The following is a 24,659-nucleotide window of genomic DNA, read 5'->3' on the forward strand; positions in this document are numbered from 1 at the left end:
ATATATATATATATTTATTTATATAATATATATTTATTTATTTATTTATATAAATATATATATATATATATATATATATATATATATATATATATATATATATATATATATTACTTGTGTGTGGGTATGTGTGTAGCTTTCAGAATCATACGAAGATGGAATAACGTTCATATCTCCCTTGCATCAATACAGAGATAAAAAAAAAAACTGTTTCGTAACCCTAAAACCCTCTTTTTATTTTACTGTAATACTACGATTCCCTTGAGAGGAATTGACATAAGTATCAACGCAAGAACTACATAAATCTAAGGTGTGTCTAGATTTGCGTTAAAACGTTGAACGCAATTGTCAGTCGAGCACCGCTGTACTACTCACGATTACTTCAAAGCATAAATTCTTTCTTTTCCCTTGAATAAAAGCAGTAACTCTCCATAGATCTATAATGATTCTTCGTCTATATTCCGCTATTAAATGCTCTAGTCTGTTCCAGTACCCGCAATCATCCTGACCTTTTACCCGGCTATACTGGCCACGACGGGGAGTTCCGAATTAGATTCTACGCAACACGAAACAATAATAATACTAATCTAGGCTACGTATTCCACCGCACAGTTTCACTTTCCTCTTGAGTAGTGTTTCTTCACCAATTTTCCGGTGTGGATTCTCACCCACGAAAGAACGGGGATGGACTGTCGGGAACATTAGTGTGAGCGTTTTACATTTATTTATTTATTTAATTCTCACGGCAAAGAACGTTCAGTAGAGTTCTGAAAAGTCACAGGGATTACGGAAATGTATATATAAATGGTTACAAATAAATACTGTGTTGGAATGTTTAGATTTCAATGGAAGGATTATGTGGGTTGAATGTTTTTATAGACTTGAATACATACATACATACATACATACATACATACACACACATATATATAATGTATATATACACACACACTATATATATATATATATATATATATATATATATATATATATATATATATATATATATATATATATATATATATAAATGTTTATATATATATAAATGTTTGTGTATATATATATGCACACATACATATATAGATAGATAGATAGGTGTGTGCATGAAGGTGTATACGAGTATACAAGGTGGATGATTCAGAGTAAATTGCCTACACAGGGTGTTCGTTTTCATTACAACAATTCAAGGACGAGTGTTGCCTTATCTGTTTGAAATTAATTAAGCATCCGATGATGCAGAAGGCTCTTTCCTTGCCCAGGCCCGATGGCGTCTTTCCTCCCAAATTCTCTGTTCTATGAGAGATCTGAAAACAGAAGCATGTATCGAGTCCCGGAGTTGGATCATCTAAGCCCAAACACAAAAACCAGCCAAAATCCAGATGGCCTCTGAAAACCAAAAACCAGACCGCCCTCAAAAACCAAAAATCAGATGGCATTCAAAAACCAAAAACAGACGACCTTCAAAAACCAAAAACCAGATGGCATTCAAAAACCAAAAAGCAGACGGCCTCTTAAAACCAAAAACCAGACCGCCTTCAAAAATCAAAAACCAGACGGCATTCAAAAACCAAAAGGCTGAATGCCTCCAACAAACAAAAACCAGACGGCCTCTAAAAACCAAAAACCGGACGGCCTTCAAAAACCAAAAACCAGACGGCATTCAAAAACCAGAAAGAAGAATGCCTCCGAAATACCAAAACCCCAGATGGCCTCCAAAATCCAAGCGGCCACCGAAAAATAAAACCGACATGGATTCCAAAAAACAAAAACCAGAAGGCCTCCTAAAACAAAAAACCAGACAGCCTTCAAAAACCAAACTGCAGAATGCCTCCAAAAAACAAAAACCCAGATGGCCTCCAAAATCCAAGTAGCCACCAAAAAATACAAAACCGACGCGGCTTCCAAAAAACAAAAACCAGACGGCTTCTAAAACCAAAAACCAGACAGCCTTCAAAAACCAAAACGCAGAATGCCTAAAAAAAAAAATAACATGGCCTCCAAAATCCAAGCGGCCTGCAAAAAATACAAAACCGAGAGGGCCTCCAAAACACAAAAGCCAGATGGCCTCCAAAAACCAAAAAGCAGACAGCCTCCAAAAACCAAAATCCAGACAGCCTTCAAAAACCAAAAGCCAGTCAGCCTCCAAAAAGATCGAGTAAAAAATACGCCGAAGTTTTTTCAGCATAACTGAGTTTTCTGCACAGCGTTTTATGCTGTATGAAACTCTCAGCCACAGCCCATGAAACTCTTAGCCGCAGCCCATGAAAATCAGCCACGGTCCGGTGGTGGCCTGTGTTGTTGATACCCTGCTGCGGTGACAGAAGTGCGATTATGACTAAATATAACCTTAAATAAAATAAAAACTACTGAGGCTAGAGGGCTGCAATTTGGTATGTTTAATGATTGGAGGGTGGGTGATCAATAATACAATTTGCAGCCCTCTAGCCACAGTAGTTTTTTAAGATCTGGGGCGGACAGAAAAGGTGAGGACAGAATAAAGTACGGACGGACAGACAAAGCCATCCCAATAGTTTTCTTTTACAAAAAAACTAGAAAACCAGACGGCCTCCAAAACCCCAGATGGCCCTCCAAAAACCAACGGAATAACCATTTTCGGGAGAAAACGCGGTTCTTGGGCGCGTGAATAAACAATCAGCGTTTGTCAATTGTTCCTTCCTCCTCTTTCCTAAAAGCCACAGGACAGAAGAAGAAGAAGAAGAACGCCTCATCCACCTCCCCCGCCTCCCCCGCCTCCTCCTCCTCCACCTGCTCCTCACGAGGGGAATTGAAGCGCCCCGGTGCGCAATTTCTGTTGGACCGAAAACTGTAATGTGTCTTTCCAGCGGCTCTTGGATCGTCAGTCGAGCTCGAGGAAAGAAATATCCACAGGTGGGAAGGAAAGAGGGGGAAAAAAAATTATAAAAGAAAAACCTTGAGGTCAAAATACCATGAAACAGCCTTCTTTCCGTTTTCGGTCTTGGGGATTTTTTCCTTTCCGCATTTTATTTATTTATTTATTTGTTTTTGTCGTGATTAAAGGATCAGACATTTCTGGAGCTATTTGGAGTGTTAGAAGTAGCTTTGGCAAACAGTGGCAACTGATTCCTTCCTTCCTGTCTGAGCGCTTTTGGCCTCTTGCGTGTCAGTTTTTCGTAAGTTGTATTTTAACGGAGATGCTTCATATAATAAGTTGCAAATGCGCCTCGCTGTCCAACCTCTCAGTTCCAGAGGTCCTGTATTCCTCACACCGTTGGACTGTGGAACAGTCTCCCCGAGGATGTCGTGTAAATGGAACCTTAAAAGTCCAAGCGAAGATGCATCGCATTACAACCCTAATTCAATTCTACTATTTTACGATTTACTAACATTTTTATATATTTATTATTTATTTATTTATTTTTTTTTTCTAATAACTGATTTCTTCTTCCTGTATTTCGTTTCATTTTCTGTTACTTCTTTCAAATGAACAGAATATTCCTTGGAAGCTTGAACTTCAAGTCAGGGCCCCTTTGTTGTGCCTGTTCCGCATGAGTAGGTTCCATCATGTGAATAACAATAGTCAGGAAACAACGGTAATATTGACATTAACTTTGTAAAGGTTGAAAATCGTTTCCTGGTTTTCGGGATTTGTCCACAACTAAGAAAGAAAAGTTATATGTATATTTTTTTTATATAGAGTTCTTAGTTTGCGTCATTGGAACACGCTCAGATTGACGTGAAAAGGCCTGTGACAAGAGGTCGTGGGTTAAAATGAGGCCTGTAGGATTAGCAGACTAAAAGAGTGTTTAATCGCTCAGAGATCAGTAATCACCGAATTCAAGGCTTAATGATTGATTGTCTCCTCCAAATCACTAGATTTTTTTTGTGCATACATTCATAGAATGCTCTCTCTCTCTCTCTCTCTCTCTCTCTCTCTCTCTCTCTCTCTCTCTCTCTCTCTCTCTCTCTCACACACACACACACTCCGTAGGGAAATATTGCCGTCAGTGGACCTCACACGGCGCACTGTAAGCATTACTCAAGGATATCTGCAGCGTTCCTTCGGCCCCTAGTTATACCAGCTTTTTAGCCTTTCCCCCACCCTCTTCCTGCCTTCCATCCTGCTATCCAACCCCTCTAACTATTACATCTCGCCCGGCATCAAAGAAGGTATTTTCGACGACGACGGAATTCGATGAAGATAAAAACTGACTGATTTGTCAGAACCCGGAAATGCAGACCGGTGTTATTTGAAGGAATCTGGAGGAGATTAGATTTTAATCATTTCTCTGACGGTATTATTTAAAGTACCACAAGTAGATAGTTACAAGAATTTCATATATATATATATATATATATATATATTTATTCTCTGGTGTCGTGAACAGTACCTTTACAGCATTTAAACTACATAGAGGCAGAATATCTTATATCTTCTACAAAAACTCCATTTCCTGATGTCAGTGACGGGATCACCAGCATTGTCAGAAGAACGAAGGTTTAGAAACTGAAAAAAAACGAAAATTTGATGATGAAATATTTACCTGTCTCAGCTGTTCCTGACGTTCTACGGGGATCTTTTCCTTCAACACCCGCAGTGCCTAAGCCATTTCAGGGAGTAATTCCCAGGAATACTGAGATCCGAGTCCAGCTACAGAAACCTTTTTCGCAGGATGGTTTATTCTGTATTTATCCCGGGGTTGGGGTGTATTATGCGTAAGGCCACATTTTATTATTATTAGTCTTAAAATCCTGTGGAGTTGACGGCTCAGGTCTCCGATTTTCACTGTCGACTTCGGAGAGTTTTCTGCTACCTGATTATTTCGTCTTGAATTTGTTGAAAGCGTTCATTCGTGTGATGTGAATTCACCAGAAGAGCTGAGGTTGAATTTTAGGGAAATTGCTGCACGGTAAAGTCTACAGGATTTCGTAATTTCCAAAAAAAAAAAAAAAAGGGGCGAATTTTTGAAGTGTCGAAAATGTTATCACGTCGGAATTTCGAGTTTCTTAATTATTTATTCTTGGATTTTAGGATGTTGTTAATCCAGGAATACTTTAGGAATACTTATTTTCAAAGAATTGAGTTTCCAAATCCGGAAATTCATTTTAATGTATGTGAGTATTTTAAAAATTTTCTCCACGTCTCATGAACAAGAGCCCGTGCTGGCATAAGTCTAACTGCCTTCAAAGAAACGGAAAACTTCATCCGCTGTGCCAGAACACATCTCCCAGCTTGGATCTGTTTCCTGTAGTCAGTGCACTTCGCGTGGAGCACCGTAGGCATTACTGAAAGGGTGTTTGCGGCGTCTCCTCGGCCCCTAGCTGCACCCACGTTTTAGCCTCTTATTTTACCTCCAATCCCGCTTCTTGTCTTCATTTTTGCTGTCCAACCTCTCCAACAATCGCTTCTTAGTGTAGTGTGGGGTTTTCTCCCAGTTCCACCTTTTGGTCCTCGTAGTTAATTCTCTTTATTTTCGGGTGGTTTATTTTTTTGCTGTCCAACTCCTTCTTGATACCGTCTTAAGCGCTGTATCTTCGAGAGTGCCCCAGTGCTTGGCTCGACAGCCTAAATTTCGTCAAAATCAACTCAACAAAATCAACCAATAACTATTGAAAGAAATGTAACTCTATGAGTTTAGAGCAGTCTTTTTTGAAACACGGATTACCATGAATCTTTCATGCTGCACAATGGTTGATAAGCTCCGTCAGATAGAAAAATTCTATTTTGGCTCTCGAGGGATTTTGCAATTGAGTTTTGCCTTTTTTTTTTTTACATATTTTTCTAGTTTTTTATATATGTGTGTGTATGTGTGTTCGCTTTTCCCTCTTTCTCTTTGATCTAAAGTTAGAGGCATTGGAATGGTCAAATCAGAGAGCTAATCTAGCCTAAGTAATACATATGTGTGTGTATATATATATATATATATATATATATATATATATATATATATATATATATATATATATATATATATATATATATATATATATATATACATACATATATATATATATATATATATATATATATATGTGTGTGTGTATGTATGTATGTTTGTATGTATGTGAGTGTCTGTGTCAAAACAGTATTAATTCATTTATCACCATAAAAGAGACTGCCAGAAAAGTCCAGAAAAATTCTCTCTCTCTCTCTCTCTCTCTCTCTCTCTCTCTCTCTCTCTCTCTCTCTCTCTCTCTCTCTCTCTCTCTCTCTCTCTCCAAGATCGCCTAAACAACCAAAGATTCTGCTATCTTCTGCATAATGATAATAACAATAACAAACACATTATCACTGCATCAATACCATATTGAAACTTACAAATAAACAAAAGAAAAAAAAATAGACAAGCAAGGAAAGTTACTGTTCTTCTTTTCTCTATCTCTTTTTGCTTTTTGTTTTTTTTTTATTCTTTTCGCTCGGGACTGAAAGAAATGCGGTTAAAATTGAGTCGCTCTTTTTTTTTTTAGAATACTTTATTGAAACCTGCCTTCGTTTTCACCCGCGGCGTTCCAAAGTTCGAGGTTTGTTGATGCTGTCGGCCACAAGTTCACAAGGGGGGAAAAAATGAGAACTTGTTTGTTTACGTCCTATGAGTGCTTCTTCTTCTTCTTCTTCTTCTTCTTCTTCTTCTTCTTCTTCTTTTTAGTCTTCTTCTTCTTCTTCTTCTTCTTCTTCTTCTTCTTCTTTTTAGTCTTCTTCTTTTTCTTCTTCTTCTTTTTAGTCTTCTTCTTCTTCTTCTTCTTCTTCTTCTTCTTCTTCTTCTTCTTCTTCTTCTTCTTCTTCTTTTTAGTCTTCTTCTTCTTTTTAGTCTGCTTCTTCTTCTTCTTCTTCTTCTTCTTCTTCTTCTTCTTTATAACTATTCTTTATTTATTTACTTACCTTCATTTGAGACTTTTTTAGCTCTCATAGTGCTGGCCATATACATATATAAATGTATATATATACATGTATATATACGTACATACATACATGCATATGTGTGCGTGTATTCACCTTCTGTATAGATGTGCGAACATGCCGATGCTGTGGAATATTACATGCAATAACGCTTCATACTGAAATCATGAGTTGAACGATAAAAGACCCATGAGAAAGTGACAGCTACCTTGCTGTTTAGAGGCAGATGTTACCCAGCCCCGTCAAGACATCTTTTTTTTTTTTTACTTTAAAAAAAAAATACCTATTAATTTCATTCAAGAAAAGGGGGCTAAACATCCCCTTGTACCTGGAAAGAACTCAGGGAAGAAGGGATATAAAAAAATAATAATAATAATAATAATAACACGATCATTTATCGAAAATTGGTAACCAGCCTTTCTCCCTACAGAATCAGCTGACGAGGATACGCTCATTCATAAAAACCCTTCCATTCACAGAATGTTGCCATCTATTTTGTCTGTTCATTAAATGTTACCATACGGTGTAAGCTTAAATTATGTTGTTTGCTTAATGTTATTTCTTTTCTTATATGGTGCTTTGGTCTTGATCATAATTAATAATAATAATAATAATAATAATAATAATAATAATAATAATTAATATTTGCTAATTTTCTCGGAAAAAAGACCCTCTTTCAGTTAAATAGAATGGCCATCTGGAAGTCGTTGATTTGTGCAGTTTCTCGGTAATAATAATCATAATAATAATAATAATAATAATAATAATAATAATAATAATAATATTTATCTCTCAAACTTTACGTCATGGTTTTTCTATACTGGAACGAAATTAAAGTCAATGAAAGCTTGCGTTTCTATAATGATATAACACTGAAATCCTTCATGTCTGATTTTTTGGTTTGAAATTAAAGCCAACTGCTTTCGTAGAGATTGGTGCAGAATCTATCCTAAATATTCCACTTACTTTTGAAGTATTGGTGGCAAAATTGGAGTCCGCACGACAAGATGCTATAAGATGCAAAAAAAAATTAAACTGTAAGATGCAAAAAAAAAAATTTTTTTCTTAACTGTTTTTCTTAAGATAGATGCAAAAAATTCTAACTCCTTCTTAACTCTATAAGATGCAAATTAAAATTTAAAACTCACAAGATGAAAAACAATTAAACTTCCCATAAGATGCAAAAACGAATTTAAACTCTATAAGATGCAAAAAAATGTTTAAAGTCTATTAGATGCAAAAAAAAAAAATTTAAACTCTATAAGATCCAAAGAAAAAAAATTTAACTCAATAAGATGCAAAAAAAATTAAACTTATAAGATACAAAAAAAAATTAAACTTTATAAGATGCAAAAAATTAAACTATAAGATGCGAAAAAAAATTTTCTTTACTTTAACCCGTTCGTGAAAAACGTCCCGATATGATGCGTGTTCGTGCGTATGTGCGTATTTTTAGGTTGCTATATTATAGACAACAATACGTATGACTTGCCAAAGTAGAAATAAATATGAAAGAAATATTGCCGTTGATCCGAAGCCTCGTTTAGAATTTCCTGTTTCCTCGAACGTTTCATCAGCGATTGGCGTATCACTGACAGATGAAGAAGGAGCGAGAGAGAGAGAGAGAGAGAGAGAGAGAGAGAGAGAGAGAGAGAGAGAGAGAGAGATCGGGTGGGCGATTGGGAAGGCAATCGTGTGTCCTCAGCCTAAACTAAACGCGATTAGACGAATGAAATGGAACTATGCATTTAACCGAACGCTAAGTTACATTTCTCCTCTCTCTCTCTCTCTCTCTCTCTCTCTCTCTCTCTCTCTCTCTCTCTCTCACACATGCACACACATACACATACGCACACACACACACAGGACCCAGACTACTCGACTAGCAACAGAGTTGAATTATGTATATAATTCCCTGCACCCTAGAGAGAGAGAGAGAGAGAGAGAGAGAGAGAGAGAGAGAGAGAGAGAATAACACCAGTAACAAGCAAGAGAACAACGATTACTCATATTTTAACTCTTACAACGAGCACGCAATATCGCCATCCTAAAACAACAGTGTTATAGAGGAATAATTCCTCTCCTTGTTCTCTTCCAGTGGAAGCTGAACGAGATATTGAGAGATCGGCCGACCGTCCCCCGAAATGAATCTTTGGCCCGGAAGGACATCCGTGAACATCGCCGTCCTGACTTTCTTAGCGTTGCTGGCTACTAGTGAGTATAGAGACTTTTTATTAACCTTTTCGCCATATTTCCTTTGTTACTAGTAGTGTGAACCTCCCTTATATTGCAGCTTTTTTATTATTGTTTGCCAGTTAAGAATGAACATTCTTTTATATTTCCAGTTTTTTTGTTATTGAGCTAAGAATGAATAGTTTACCAGTATCTGCAACGTTTTCTTACTAGCTGCTAGTAAGTATAATATCACATACTCCCTAAATTAGGCAAGTCCCAAGTAAGTCTGCGATAAATCACATAACCCCAACTTAGACAAGTTATCTGAAAGTCCAGGATTTATTTAATTTAGACAATTTCCAAATCAGTAATCCGTAATCTCAGTCTAGATTTACTAATAAATCCCCAATTTAGACAAGTCCAAGAAGATTTATCCATAATCCCAGTTTATAAACCCAATTAAGTCTTTACCCCATAATCCCAATTCAGACAAGTCTAAGTAAGTTCAAGATTTGTCCCATAATCCCCAATTTAGACAAGTCCCAATTAAGTTCCAGATTTATCCGCTAATCCTCAATTTAGACAAGTCCCAGTTAAGTTCAAGATTTATCCCGTAATCCTTAATTTAGACAAAGTCCCAAGAAAGTCCAAGATTTATCCCATAATACCCAATTTAGAACAAAATCCCAAGAAAGTCCAAGATTATCCCATAATACCAAATTTAGACAAAGTCCCAAGAAAGACCGAGATTTATCCCTTAATCCTCAATTTAGACAAGTCCCAAGTAAGTACAAGATTTATCCCATAATACCCAATTTAGAAAAAGTCCCAAGAAAATCCAAGATTTATCCCATAATACCCAGTTTAGACAAAATCCCAAGAAAATCCAAGATTTATCCCTTAATCCTCAATTTAGACAAATCCCAAGTAAGTCCAAGATTTATCCCATAATACCAAATTGAGACAAAGTCCCAAGAAAATCCAAGATCTATCCCATAATCCCCAATTTAGACAAGTCCCAAGCAAGTCGAGTACGACCCGACAATTGATATCGAGTCACATCTTGAAATAAAAAAAAAAATAAGAAAAAAAAAACAATAAGTTCCTTTGAAGTATTCACTCTCATAAATGTGGTCAGGCGTCCTCCTCGGAACACAGACGCAATAAAAGACGGTGCAGCCATTGTGGACTGATCAGATGCCAGCATTTTTAATTAACGTCCGATTAAGGGCGCCTTTTGATCCCGGAGCTTGACATCAATTATACTCCTTGACAGGATATGTGGACAAAGGGATTGCCGATTGCCGGAAGTTTCTGTGTGTGTGTGTGTGTGAGATTGCCCTGAAGAAATGCCCTGGAAGAAGAGAGAGAGAGAGAGAGAGAGAGAGAGAGAGAGTCAGCAAGAACAGAAAGGAGAGAGATGAAAGGATGAGATCGTAACACGGCGCAGAAAGAAGGATATGGACGTGGACATCGGATGAATAATTTGATTCTGAATGGGGTTGGGTATTTTACCTCTCTCTCTCTCTCTCTCTCTCTCTCTCTCTCTCTCTCTCTCTCTCTCTCTCTCTCCAGCTGCGACTCATAGCAGTCTATTGAGGAGCGGGATCATAATAGCCTGAGAAATTAGAGGTTTAATCTATTCTGAGAAAACGTTGGTATGCCACTCTTTCCCCCCCCCCCTTCTGGCGAGAGAGAGAGAGAGAGAGATTGTAAATAGTATGTTTTGGATTTCAAATCAGCAGCAGCAGCATGAGTATTCAAAATATAACTGCGATACGGGTTTTGAAGACGGCACTCTTTATATCGGCACAATAAAAAGGCTTCACCAGTTAACAGGGCCTTGACTACGGACATAATATTAATAACAATTAATTAACCTACTAAGTGACTCTGCCCATAAATCTCTCTTTCACTAAAAGCTATACTCGTATAGTCCATGCTGACAAATTGCCATCTACATGGAGCAATGTTGAAGCCAAAAAAATCAAAAAGATATGTATTGTAAGGGGACAATCGCTGTTGAAGGCATTGTTGAAGTGCGTTGCAAAATCTGGACAAATCTCTCTCTCTCTCTCTCTCTCTCTCTCTCTCTCTCTCTCTCTCTCTCTCTCTCTCTCTCTCTCTCTCTCTCTCTGTGAAGGGCAAAGCATCAGGAGTTGAAAATAATTATGAAAATAAGTAGCTTTGAAAAGGATTGGGATTTTGCACAAACACCCAGCTACGTTTTGCTGCAAGCTTACAAGAGTGCAAAGGTTAATGCCTATTTTTTGCATTGTTTGTTTGATGCCAGCCTTCCAGAGAACAAAGGATACTCATTCTTTGCATCGTTTCTTGTTTGGGTGCTGTTAGCCTTCTAGGGGGGCTGAGGTTACTCCTTATCCTTTTTGTTCTTTGTTGCTTGTTTACTGCTAGCCTTCCAGAGAACAATCTTACTCCTTATTCTTTGTGTTGTTTGTTGTCTGTGTACTGCCAACCCTCCAGAGAACAATCTTACTCCTTATTCTTTGCGTTGTTTGTTGTCTGTTTACTGCCAGCCTTCCAGAGAACAATCTTACTCCTTATTCTTTGTGTTGTTTGTTGTCTGTTTACTGCTAGCCTTCCAGAGAACAATCTTACTCCTTATTCTTTGTGTTGTTTGTTGTCTGTTTACTGCTAGCCTTCCAGAGAACAATCTTACTCCTTATTCTTTGTGTTGGCTGTTGTCTGTTTACTGCCAACCTTCCAGAGAGCAAAGGTTACTTCTTAGGCTTTCCATCGTTTGTCTCCGCATTATGGAACAGTTCACTATTTTCTGTACGTTTTATTTTTTTATTTATCGAAAAACAAAAGCACAAATATAATTTACGGAACGCCTCGATTGTCTTCAGAACCTGTCTGTCATTATCTCTTGTTTGTGTCAAGTTAAGTTCTCAAAAAATAATTTGAGGATTATTTTCACTTTTTTTTTCAGCCTTTGCCTCTTCTTCAATTCTGTTATTCCTCTCTTTCGTAATTTTTCTTCGTCCGTTTCCTCTTGTTAAGCGAATTTGCTAAAGAAATTATAGACAGAATTTATAGACAGAAAATATTGAGTATCGCTACCAAGAAATAACAAGTAGTAAATCCGTGCAATTTCTCTTCATTTATTGATTCTCTCGTGAAATTCTGCGAATGAATAATAAGACAAGGTGTGAGGAGCCTGAATGCTGTGCAGTAAGTGTAGCAACTTTGCAATAAACCTTGCAACAGTGTAATATTCACAGCAACTGGGCCGTGGCCATAGTAACTTCGTGAATTGTTCATTCATTTTTTTTCTAATAACTGATCCCTTCTTTCTGCATTTCCTATTACCTTCTGTTACTTCTTTAAAATGAACACAGTATTCTTTGGCAGCTTAAATTTCTAGTCAGTGGCCCCTGTGGGCTTGTTCAGTATGAGAAAATAATAATAATAATAATAATAATAACTGATCGCTTCTTTCTGTATTTCCGATTTACCTTCCTTTACTTCTTTCAGATGTGAACACAATATTCTTTGGCAGCTTAAATTTCAAGTCAGTGGCCCCTTTGGTGGGCTTGTTCCAGATGAATAGAGGTCACCTTCTGAATAGTGATAATATTATCCTCTATTTTGCAAGCATTAAGAATGATTTTGAGTGACTATATATTAGCATCACGTTATGAAATCCCGTTACTTTATAAAATCATCTCTGAATTTGTTCTGGTGACTACCAAGTGTGATTAGCCCTATTTTGACGTTTGATTGTTGTCAAGTTTTCTCTTTTGTGTAACCAGGATTTATCTGTTTTATGTAACCAGAACCACATAATATTGTGTATTTGGGTAACACTCCTGTTTGTTGTTTTTTATTTGAATACTGAGAAAGGATCGATTCGGTTAGTTTTCAATTCTTTTTTTTAGGGGATTGGAGCCTGGGTTACTGGGAACATAAAATAAATTTTGACTTTTTAATTTTTTTTTTTTTGAGGATTTCGTTCAGTAACTCCAAAATATTCAAAAAACTATTTATTTGGATATTATAGATTTTTGACAAGGGGGTGAATTCAAGGGCAACTAATGGTTGTAAGTAGTTGATGGTCCTCTAATCCTTGAATATATACAGTTTGTATATATATATATATATATATATATATATATATATATATATATATATATATATATATATATATATATATATATATAATAATATATATATATATATATATATATATATATATATATATATATATATACACAGTGTGTTGTGCGTGCATTATTATTATTATTGTGTGTTATTATTATTATTATTATTATATATATATATATATATATATATATATGTATATATATACATATATACAGTATATACAGTATATATATATATATATATATATATATATATATATATATATATATATACAGTATATATTATGTATTATATTTATATATATTCATAAAAGATATATATTATATACAAGATATACATCTATATATATATTTATAAAAGTGCTCCCCGAATACCCATTTTTTACAATTTACTGTAACCAAAAAACCATAAATTCCACCTGAAAAAAAAAATAATTTTAGAGCTAAAAACAAAAGTGTGTTTGATTTCCCAACTATTTTTATTGGGTAGAATCCTGCGCCACCAGGAATAGACAAAGCGTGCTCAATGAAAAGCATTTTTCAAGCTGCGCCACGCCCAATTGCTGGACAGAAAAGGGGGAACAAGAAAACACGTGAAATGATAAAAAGGTGGAAATAACAGGCGAGAAGAGCAACGGAAAAAATAAACTTGGAAAAAAAATGCGAAGGGTGAAAGAGTAGAAGATAAATATAGCGGCTCCCATTCATTAGTGACCTCTGTTTTGAGGAAGTTGTACTCATGATGACGTCACGCGTCCCATTCATAGTCCAGAGCTCTTGGGAGGGTAAAGATATTAGCCAGTGGGTCTGCCCCCAGCCCTTGTTTTTAATTTCTTTTATTCTCCTTTTTATGAATGGTTTTCAGATTTTTGTGTGGCAAGTGTGTTCAATAATATCATTATTATTATTATTATTATTATTATTATTATTATTAGTATTATTATTATTATTATTATTATTCTGGACACAGGGCGCGCGTGGCGGTATTTATAGGGCGTTTTGGGTAGGGGCCGAATTGTCATTGGTCATTATTATTATTATTATTATTATTATTATTATTATTATTATTATTATTATTATAAGTCATGATAGTAGGAGCGTTAACAAGAATATCAGGGCTTCTCAAAAATTTTCCTTTATATATTACTATCATTATTACTATAAACAGCAATAGTAGTTGTAATTGACTCCTCAACCTTATCTCCATTCATTCATATCATAGTTATTACCAGAACCATTAGCGGCAGTAATCCTGTCAGTAGTATTTGTAACTGTCATTTTTCTTCCATCCCAACTGCCAAACGAAATATCAGTACTGTTGGCAGTAGTGTTAGTATCAGTAGTCACCGTAACTGTCATTCTTTTGCATCCCAACTGTCATAATATGAGAACAGCAGTCTTAATTCCCCCCCTTTGACGCCCCTCCCCCCAACAGGCACAAAGGGCGTCAGGGTATCCGAAATCAGGGTGCCAGCCCTGGTGGTATCCGGAACAACGGTACAGCTGTCTTGCAACTACGAACAGCGCCGGGACCGGCCGGATCCGGTCTACTCCGTGAAGTGGTACAGGGGAACGGAACACTTCTACGAGTACATACCGAAGAACGACCCTCCGGCCCGAGTTTACCCCCAGCCTTACATCAATGTCGATGTAAGTTGTGAAAGTTTCTTCTCTTGAGTCTGTGTGGCTGTCTGTTGTCAAGATTACCTCGAAAGCTTACAGAGGGATTGTGAGCCTGTGTGCTTGTCTGTTGTCAAGATACCTCGAAAGCTTACAGAGGGATTGTGAGTCTGCGTGCCTGTTCGTTCGCAAGATACCTCGAAAGCTTACAGAGGGATTGTGAGTGTGCGTGCCTGTCTTTTCTTCTTCTTCTTCTTCTTCTTCTTCTTCTTCTTATTATTATTATTATTATTATTATTATTATTATTATTATTATTATTATTATTATTATTATTATTATAAGATAGTTTAACGAGATCACTCTGACCCAACCCTAGACGCTCACAGTGTTGGAAGGAATTCATTCTGAAATAGTCTCTGGTGAAATCTGGGTCAAAGAAGTTGGATAGCTATTAGAAAGACGGCGTCGAATGGAACGTTGCAAAGATCCATTAGTACCACCCCCAGCGTGCTTCGTTAGTACGATGCCACCCTGCTTCTTCTTCCTCGAGTGGTTGTTTCCTTTTCAGCAGGCTGCACAGGCCTTATCTTTGCATGAAGAAAGGAATAGAGACGCAAATGATCACCTGAGATAAAAAAAAAAGACGTGATTATCATCTTCCTCATTGTAGGAACGACGGAGCAACATCACTTCGGTCGTGCTGACGGGGCTGAAGAAGGAGTCTTCGGGCACGTATCGCTGTGAGGTCTTGGGAGACAGTCCCCACTTCGAAACAGATGACGACGCCCAGAACATGACCGTGCTAGGTAAGGCACCTGCCCGTAAATTATTGGGATGTGTATTGAGTATTTAGTTTTGGGTGACGTCTGGATACGTCGTCAGTGGGCCGAATCGTTTTATACACATTTTACGCCAGTGTGTCCAGTCCTGTTTCAGTTCGTCTTTCGATCCACTGCAGAAATACCCGTGTGGGGACCAGCGATCCAGGGACTAACGCCCGGAAGCCGAGTCCTCCCCGGAGACATGGTGGAAGCCCGCTGTTTGGTGGAAGCCTCCGATCCTCAAGTCGATATCTCCTGGCTTCTGAACAGCCAAGAAATGCCCTCTCATGCCCGCGTGACGGTCATATCTGAGGGCAACATGTATGGCGAAAACATACAGGCTTCTGTAAGTAACCTTCTTGAATTTGCTTAAATTTCATGTCACCTCTTCTTTGTCTTAATTCCTCCTGCATTCTTTTGTAACTGTTGGCAAAAGAGACTACTTTGAGAGAACCATCACTTTGAGTTGTTTTGGCAAGAGGAACCCTTTTGAGAATACCAGTACTTTGAGATGATTTGGCAAGAGGAACCTCTTTTAGAATACGGGTTGGTGCCATGAATTGATTTGTCAAAAGTAACCCATTTGAGAATTCCTGCACTGTGGGCTTTTTGTCAAATAAAAACCTCTTTGAGAATGACAGTGCTGTGTATTGATTTGCCACCCCTGAGAATACCAGAATAATGAGGTCATATACTGAAAGAACCTGCTTCGCAAACACCAATTCTTTAAATTGGTTTGCCTTAATTCTTTGCAGTGAAATCATTCCATGATTTAAAGGGAGCTTGAATACAAACAATTCTTACAGATTAAAACTATGGTGTTGTATATTATATGTCGAGCTTTGACCCGGAAACTATCTTAGTTTAAGACCTTGATCTTGTTATTTGTCAAATGTCCCAGGTGTAAAGCTGACTCACCTAAGCTAAACTTGCTTCAGTTATCCATTTCTGACTTGGAACCACAAGAATCGCATTAACAAAAATCAAATTGAAAATAACTGAATAAATTAAACCTTCCTATTTCTGAACAGGAACTACAAGAACAGCAATAACTAAAACCAGCTGACACTCAACAGGAGCCAACTTAACTAACTTGAACCTCTTGTCTCTGACCAGGAACTGAAGTTTGAGGCGACTGAGGAGTCCTTCAGAAGAGGAGCCTTGACCTTGACTTGTGAAGCCAAACTTTCCGATGTCTTCCACAAGTCGACAAATGTCACCTTGATTCACGCGCTCCAGCCGCAGCCTGCAGAGTTTGGCTGGTTTTCGAAAGGTGTGTATTGGGTTTCAGATGTCGCACCTACACGAACACGCACACACACATATGTACGTGTAGTCTTATCCTTTGTGTTTTTGTAGGCTATTCCTAAACCTTCTAGTCCTCCTGGGCTCAAATCCCACCCGAGAAGGAAAATCCTTTACGTTCATTCCGTTTTTGGAATTCAAGGCTTTCAGTGGAAAGCATGTGATTGTAGGTATCAGGATATAGAAAGGTTAAGGGATTACTGAGGTCATTACTGAGGTGAATGTGACCAGTAGACTATGTGAATCCAGAACGTTTAGTGAGAGGGATTTTTCTCCTTTATGTCAGGAGAAACATAACAGGTAATTGCTAGAGTTATAGAACCTAATAACAGGTAATTGCAATAATTATAAAACATGATAACAGGCAATGGCAAGAATTATAGAGCCTGATAACAGGCAGTTGCAAGAATTATAGAACATGATGACAGGTAATTGCAAGAATTATAGAATATGATAACAGGTAATTGCAAGAATTGTTGAATCTAATAACAGGTAGTTGCAAGAATTATATAACTTGATGATAGGTAATTGCAAGAATCATAGAGTCTGATAACAGACAATTGCAAGAATTATAGAACCTGATAACAGGTAACGGCAAGAATCAAAGAGCCTGATAATAGGTAATTGCTAGAATTATAGTTCCTGACAACAGGCGATTGCAAGAATTATAGGACATGATAACAGTTCATTGCAAGAATGATAGAGTCTGATAGCAGGAAAGAATTATAGAACCTTATCCCATACCTGAAAAAGGACTTCACTGTAAAAAAAAAAAAAAAGTAAATCAATAGGTATATTTTCCATTAAACATAATTTATCTGATTTTTCTAGTTGATTTTACTTGAAAAAACGCCGCTAAGGAACGTGCAAAAGTCGCCTCCAGAGCACTAATTGAATATTTGATATTCACTGGGTGATTCCAATTGTCTCGTAACTTCCAAGCAAAGATACCGTTTGCCTATTTAAAACTAATTAAAGCTCTCTCTCTCTCTCTCTCTCTCTCTCTCTCTCTCTCTCTCTCGTGGAGGCAGTAATGACTTTGCTTGGCGTTCTGGCAATAATTATAATAATGATAATAGTTATGATCCATTCAACCTGAGTATATGTATAACAATTATTCCTCTATCTTGAAAAAATCATTTCGTGTCAGAAGCAAGGGATTATTTCTCCTGTTTTTAGGGTAAGATGAAGACAAAAAAAAAAAAAGTAGGGCTCGCAACGTCACACTTTGTGTAAAACATACTACGTCATACCAGAATGTTACCACCTTCTAGATCTAAACATTAAAAGCAGGAACAATTATTACTCGAAAAGGGGAAAAAATCATTGTTAATAACACCTGGTAAGGATAAGGATTACTGATAACAATAAGGATTACTGATAAAGATTAGGCTCACTGGAAAGGATAAGGATTACCGATAACAATAAAGATAACTGATAACGATGAGGATTACTGGTAGCAATAAGGATAACAGATAGTGATTCGGATTACTGGAAGAATAAGGATTACTGATAAAGATTAGGATTACTGGTAAGGATAAGGATTTATGATAAGGATATTGTGGTTTTCAGAATATGACGCTTTTGTAAGAGTATGGAGAAGCCATTCCTATCGCTAAATCAGTGAAATAATCATTGATGAATAATTCATGCAAAGTTTGGATTATCATTTCTAATCAACAGCAGACGTTGACTATGATTATCACGTTCACTCAACAGAAGTTATTGCGATTATTTTTTTTCAAATAATCGCAATAACTTCTGTTAAGTGAAAATGAGAATCATAATCAACGTCTGTTGATTGGAAATGATAATCCAAATTTTGGACGGATTATTCATCAATGATTATTTCACTGATTTAGAGATAGGAATGGCTTCTTCATACTCTTAAAATAAGTGCCTTATTCTGAAAACCACAATATCCTTGTCATAAATCCTTATCCTTACCAGTAATCCTAATCTTTATCAGTAATCCTTGTTCTTCCAGTAATCCGAATCATTATCTGTTATCCTTATAGCTATCAGTAATCCTCATCGTTATCAGTTATCTTTATCGTTATCGATAATCCTTATCCTTTCCAATAGACTTAATCTTCATCAGTAATCCTTATTGTTATCAGTAATCCTTATCCTTACCAGTAATCGTCATTGTTATCGGTAATCTTTATTGTTATCAGTAATCCGAATCTTTATCCTTATCGTTATCAGTAATCCTTATCTTTCCCAGTAATCCTCATCGTTATCAGTAATCTTTATTATGGGTAATCCTTACCCTTTCCAGTAATCCTTATCATTATCAGAATTCCTTGCTCTACACGGAAGGATTTGATTACAAAAAATGATACGTTCCGCTAATAAGCGGATTAATAATTTATTATTATTATTATTATTATTATTATTATTATTATTATTATTATTATTATTATTAGCCAGGGGTATTATGATGCATATAGAAATTATGAATTAAATGTCTTCACTTATGGTTAAATGAAATCTGGCGATTACGCAACGTAGAGAGAAAGAGAGAGAGAGAGAGAGAGAGAGAGAGAGAGATAGGAGGGAGAACGAAGGGTAATAGACAAACAGACAGACAGACGGACAAGCTGAAGACGGAGATGAGAAAGAGAAAAAGAGGAATTAAAGAAATAAACTAATAAAGGCTAATTGAGCAAGATAGAGAGAGAGAGAGAGAGAGAGAGAGAGAGAGAGAGAGAGAGAGAGAGAGAGAGAGAGATGAGGGGGGGATATAAAGTGACAGACAGAGACAAAAAGACAAGCTGAAGACGGAGAAGAGAGAGACAAAAGAAGACAGAAGCTGAAGACGGAGAGTTAGAGAGAGAAGAATGTTTCTAAAATTCCCCTCTAGCAAATATCATTTGAATTTTCCAGCTTAAACATCGTGGAATCTTAACCTCTCTCTCTCTCTCTCTCTCTCTCTCTCTCTCTCTCTCTCTCTCTCTCTCTCTCTCTCTCTCTCTGAAAGGGATGTTGGAGAGGTGTTATGTCTTAAAGACTGAAAACAAAATACCCCTTTCATATGAAGCAATATTATTAACATTATTCATTCTGAAAAAACTTCCCTATAACACAGGATGAAAAATTGTTTCACACACGACAACAAATAATAGATAGATTGCATGAATAAATCCATAAATGAATAGACGCAATTAAAAGGTTCAGAAGAATCCACTTACAGAGCTTCTTCTCTTTCCAGGTTCCTCGGCCACTTCTATAAAGTTCATGCCGGCAGTCATGTTTCTGCTACACGTATCACTGTTATAATAATTATATAGGTGTTGTTCTTGCGCTTTTCGTCTACCACGTCTGTCTGAAAGGTCTACCCAGAGGCTGGTTCTAGTCTAACGCCAAATTCCCTAAATTTGGGTAAAAAGATGTCTCGGATTGTTTATAAGACTTAATGTGTTAGTTTCGTTTTCTTAAAAAAAAAGATGTCTCGGATTGTTTATAAGACTCCCCACGCTTCTGTTAGTTTCCTGTTGGCTTGGTCTGCAAGGCTGGTGAGTTCCCATTTTCTATGAAGGTGTCACATGAACATGTTTTCTTTAAAGGAGGTATCACACTAGCCCGTTTTCTATAAAGAAGGTGTCACACAAACTCGTTTTCTGTGAAACCTGTGTCACATCACGTTTTCCATAAAGAAGGCGTCACACAAACTCGTTTTCTGTGAAACCTGTGTCACAGCACGTTTTCCATAAAGAAGGTGTCACACAAACACGTTTTCTGTGAAACTGGTGTCACACAATTGTGGTCTCTATAAAGGAAGCGACTCATGGACATGAGTTCTGTAAAGTTTTCTATGAAGGTGTTTCACGAAAACATTTTCTATAAAAGAGGTAACGCACTAACCCGTTTTCTATAAAGTATGTGTCACACAAATATTTTCTGTGAAGCAGGTGTCACACAATTGACGTTTTCTGTAAATGAGGTGTCACACAAACACGTTTTCTTCGAAAATGGTGTCACACAACATTTTTTCTATAAAGAAGGGGAATTATTGACATGGCTTCTGTAAAGGCTGCCACACAAATATGTTTTCTGGAATAAGACTGGGTCACATAAACACGTTTTCTTACAAAGAGTAGTGTCACACAAACATGTTTTCTGGCTGAGAAAATGTTACATACACATTTTCTGTAGAGGTCAAATGAATATATTTTTTTATGATGCAAGTATTACGACAGCATTCTCCATTAAGTTTGCACATGGCCACATTTCCCCTAAAGGAAGGTTAGGTTAGGTTAGGTTGTGAACATGAGTTTTGTAAAGGTGGTGTCATACAAACTATGTTTTTGGACACTATCTTGTGCTAAACAGTTTGCTCTGAAGTCAGTGTCGCACAGGCATATTTCCTGGCATCTTTCACGACCAAGTAGCCAGTATTTCTCATCCACTGGTAATCTGGAACGCTCACGACTTCAATTATGTCTCTGTTACCACTATCTGCTTATTTGGAGGTAAACAAAGGAGTCAGAAAACTTGTTCATGTGACACAGCTTTCGGTTCCAGTTTTCCATGCATATTGTTTTGAGGATGTGATTACATGTACTACATATACATGAATGCCTCTGGTCTGGACAATATCTGGCCACTGTCTCAGTACACAGAGATCGAGGAGGGGCTTCATTATGACCATATCTATCCCAGGCCAAAGGATATCAAGAAAAGCAAGGAAAGCTCAAAGAGCGAGGCTTGATCCAGAGGGATGTGACGGACCCACTTCTTAAAGGATGAATGGTGGTGACTCCTTGAAAACAGAGGTGATGAGAGAATTCCAGAGTCAGTCGATTACGACAGACTGGACTGTAAGACAGATTTGCTACTCCTTGCCACTCTTATTAAGCTTAACTGGCCTAAAAATGACTGGAACTGAAGGCTGGAAAGCAAACTCGATGTCTTTTGATTTCAGGCACACAGGTATCAGTTGACTTCGAACTTGTGGGACGGTAATGACATCGACAGTGTGCCTTGCACAGCTCACAGTAGGTGGTACTGAAGGTCCTCTACAGTGTCCCTTCGTATGGACAGAGAGGCTAGGCAATTACATCTGGGAGGAAATTCACCCCTTTTACCTCATCTTGGTCGGCTGGCCTGATTCCAGAGGTCCAGACCCAGCTTCTTATTGCTTTTAACACATCACCTCAACAGCCTTGCTGACATAAGGCCGGCTTAATCCAAACCAGCTCAAATTGGAGTCACACGAGTGCGTTTTCTGGATCTTTTAGCAACTGGCAGCAGCCGAACTTGAAGCAATAATGAAAAATGTTTTGGATGGTTGTAGAAACGTTCGACACACGCCCCCCCTTCCCCCGCAAAAAACACAAGAATGATACCGCATCCTCACAGAATTATTTTCACCAAAACCGCCAAACGTTATTGACCACTTGGAGCAAAGGTTGGCTCAAAAGAACCAAAACAAAAAACAAAACAAAAAAACAAATACTGGCTAACTGGAACAAAGTTTGGCTGCAAGAAACCAGAAATCCTGCTCCCGCGACACCGTGTCTTGACGTTCACGAGTAGAGAAATGTTAGTGAAGACGAACTGTGTAAATATATATATATATATATACATGTCTTGCGACTACTACCCATCACGACACTGAGGTTAGTTCACTCGCGTAATTGTTGAATCCGTTTCCCGCTCATTCCATTCGAAGAGGAGGAGATGGTTCTCGCATCGACTCGCCAGTGTTTTTACTTGTCACACAAACGTGTTTTCGTGGAACCCTTTCCCATCCTTGTGCTAAACTTGTATCAAGTGCCCGTCTCTTTTTTGTCCTCAAATTTGGTGCGATTTGGCATCACACAAGCACAGACAAGCTTGGCATCCGTTTTGCCGTCAATAGAGGCGACTTGGTGCAAATGTTTCTAGTTCGCGACTTGGTGCTAACTTTTTTGTCTGGCGTCTTGCTGAAAACGTTTTTGTCTGTGACTTGGTGCTAACTTTTTTGTCTGGCGACTTGGCGAGAATGTTTTTTGTCTGGCGACTTTGTGCAAACGTTTTTACCTGACGACTTTGTGCAAAAGTTTTTACCTGACGACTTGGTACAGACGTTTTTGTCTGGTGACTTAGTGCAGACTTTTTTGTCTGGTGAATTGGTTCAAATGTTTCTATCTGGAGATTTAGTGCAAATGTCTTTGTCTAGTAACTTGGCGCAAACGTTTTTGTTTGGTGCAAACATCTTTGTCTTGCGACTTGGTGCAAAATATTTTTCTGGCGACTTGATGCAAACATTTTTGCATGGTAACTTGTTGCAAACATTTTTGTATGGCAATCTGGTCCAAATGTTTCTATCTGGCGACTTGGCACAAACATTTTTGGTCTGGAGACTTGGTGCAAACATTTTTGTATAATGACTTGTTGCAAACTTGTTTTCTGGTACTTTGATGCTATTTTTTTTTTGCATGGCGACTTGTGAGAATGTTTTTGTTTGGCGACTTGGTGCAAACATTTTTGTCTAACGACTTCGTGCAAATGTTTTTGTCTAACAACTTGTCGCAAACGTTTTTGTCTGACAACTTAATGGTAATGTTTTCGTCTGGCAACTTGACACAGACGTTTTTGTATGGTGACTTAGTGCAAACGTTTTTGTCTGGTGACTTGGTGCAAACGTTTTTGTGTGGCGACTTAGTGTAAACGTTTTTATATGGTGCCCTGGTGCTAACTCTTATGTCTGGCGACTTGGTGCAAACGTTTTTGTCTGGCGACTTGGTGCAAACTCTGTTGTCTGGCGACTTGGTGCAAACGTTTTTGTCTGGCGACTTGGTGCAAACGTTTTTGTCTGGCAACGTGGTGCAAACGTTTTTGTCTGGCGACTTGGTGCAAACGTTTTTGTCTGGCGACTTGGTGCAAACGTTTTTATCTGGTGCCTTGGTGCCAACGTGTCTGGCGACTTGGTGCAGATGTTTTTATCTGGCGATTTGGGGCGAGCGCCTTTTGACCTGGCCACTCGCTGCAAACGGTTTCACCTACAAGATGTTCAAAGGGGAACGGGAAACACGTTCTTGTGTCACCACTGCTTTGGGACGATTATAAAATCGAAACTGGCCCATTAAACATTATCAAAAACGTTGATGGAAACACAGATGCTGTACACTTTCTAACAATGTCTTTACTAAATACAAACATACATACATTATATATATATATATATATATATATATATATATATATATATATATATATATATATATATATATATATATATAATATATGCGTAACTGGGAAGCACCAGAGTGAAACAGCTGTAGTCTTTTGATGTAAAATAAAAATGTAAACAAATAGATTAGGTCTTTTTCTCACCCACTCATTTTTTTTTAATAAACATTCATAAAATAAGGATTATTAACTTTTCTGGCCTGTCGATTTTTAAGGCAAAGCATTACTGAAACTCGGAGCAGAGAGCGAGCATCGCTGAAACTATAAAATCAGTGAAGCATTCCTAAAACTTGAAGCGGACATCGAAGCATTAAAAAAAAACTCGAAACGCTCAACAAAGCATTACTGAGAACCGAGATAGACAAATAAGTATTACTGAGATTGAAACAGACAACAAAGTATTACTGAGAATTGAATCAGACAACAAAGTATTACTGAGAATTGAAACGGACAACATAGCATTACTGAGATCTGCGACAGACAGAAAAGCATTCCTGAGATTTGAAACAGTCAGCAAAGCATTACCGAGACTCGGAACAGACAACAAAGCATTA

At 37.5% G+C, this 24,659-nt stretch overlaps 2 protein-coding genes across 2 annotated transcripts in view; both read left to right on the top strand.

Moving 5' to 3' along the window:
- LOC136832448 (uncharacterized) overlaps positions 1-20,286 on the top strand; it is a 31,928-nt gene extending 11,642 nt beyond the window's left edge. The window contains exons 2-7 of the mRNA XM_067093322.1: positions 8,976-9,091; positions 14,615-14,829; positions 15,471-15,606; positions 15,759-15,967; positions 16,738-16,894; positions 20,141-20,286. Of these exons, the coding sequence (XP_066949423.1) occupies positions 9,022-9,091; positions 14,615-14,829; positions 15,471-15,606; positions 15,759-15,967; positions 16,738-16,894; positions 20,141-20,208 (855 nt within the window). The 5' untranslated portion in view covers positions 8,976-9,021 and the 3' untranslated portion in view covers positions 20,209-20,286. The remainder of the gene's footprint in view (positions 1-8,975; positions 9,092-14,614; positions 14,830-15,470; positions 15,607-15,758; positions 15,968-16,737; positions 16,895-20,140) is intronic.
- Positions 1,380-1,871, top strand: LOC136832379 (serine/arginine-rich splicing factor 4-like). Its single transcript, XM_067093288.1, has one exon. The coding sequence runs from the start codon at positions 1,380-1,382 to the stop codon at positions 1,869-1,871; it is 492 nt and encodes a 163-aa protein (XP_066949389.1).
- Positions 20,287-24,659: the final 4,373 nt, after the last annotated feature.

This window comes from Macrobrachium rosenbergii, chromosome 49 (assembly GCF_040412425.1).
Source record: "Macrobrachium rosenbergii isolate ZJJX-2024 chromosome 49, ASM4041242v1, whole genome shotgun sequence".
NCBI classification, from domain to species: Eukaryota; Metazoa; Arthropoda; class Malacostraca; order Decapoda; family Palaemonidae; genus Macrobrachium; species Macrobrachium rosenbergii.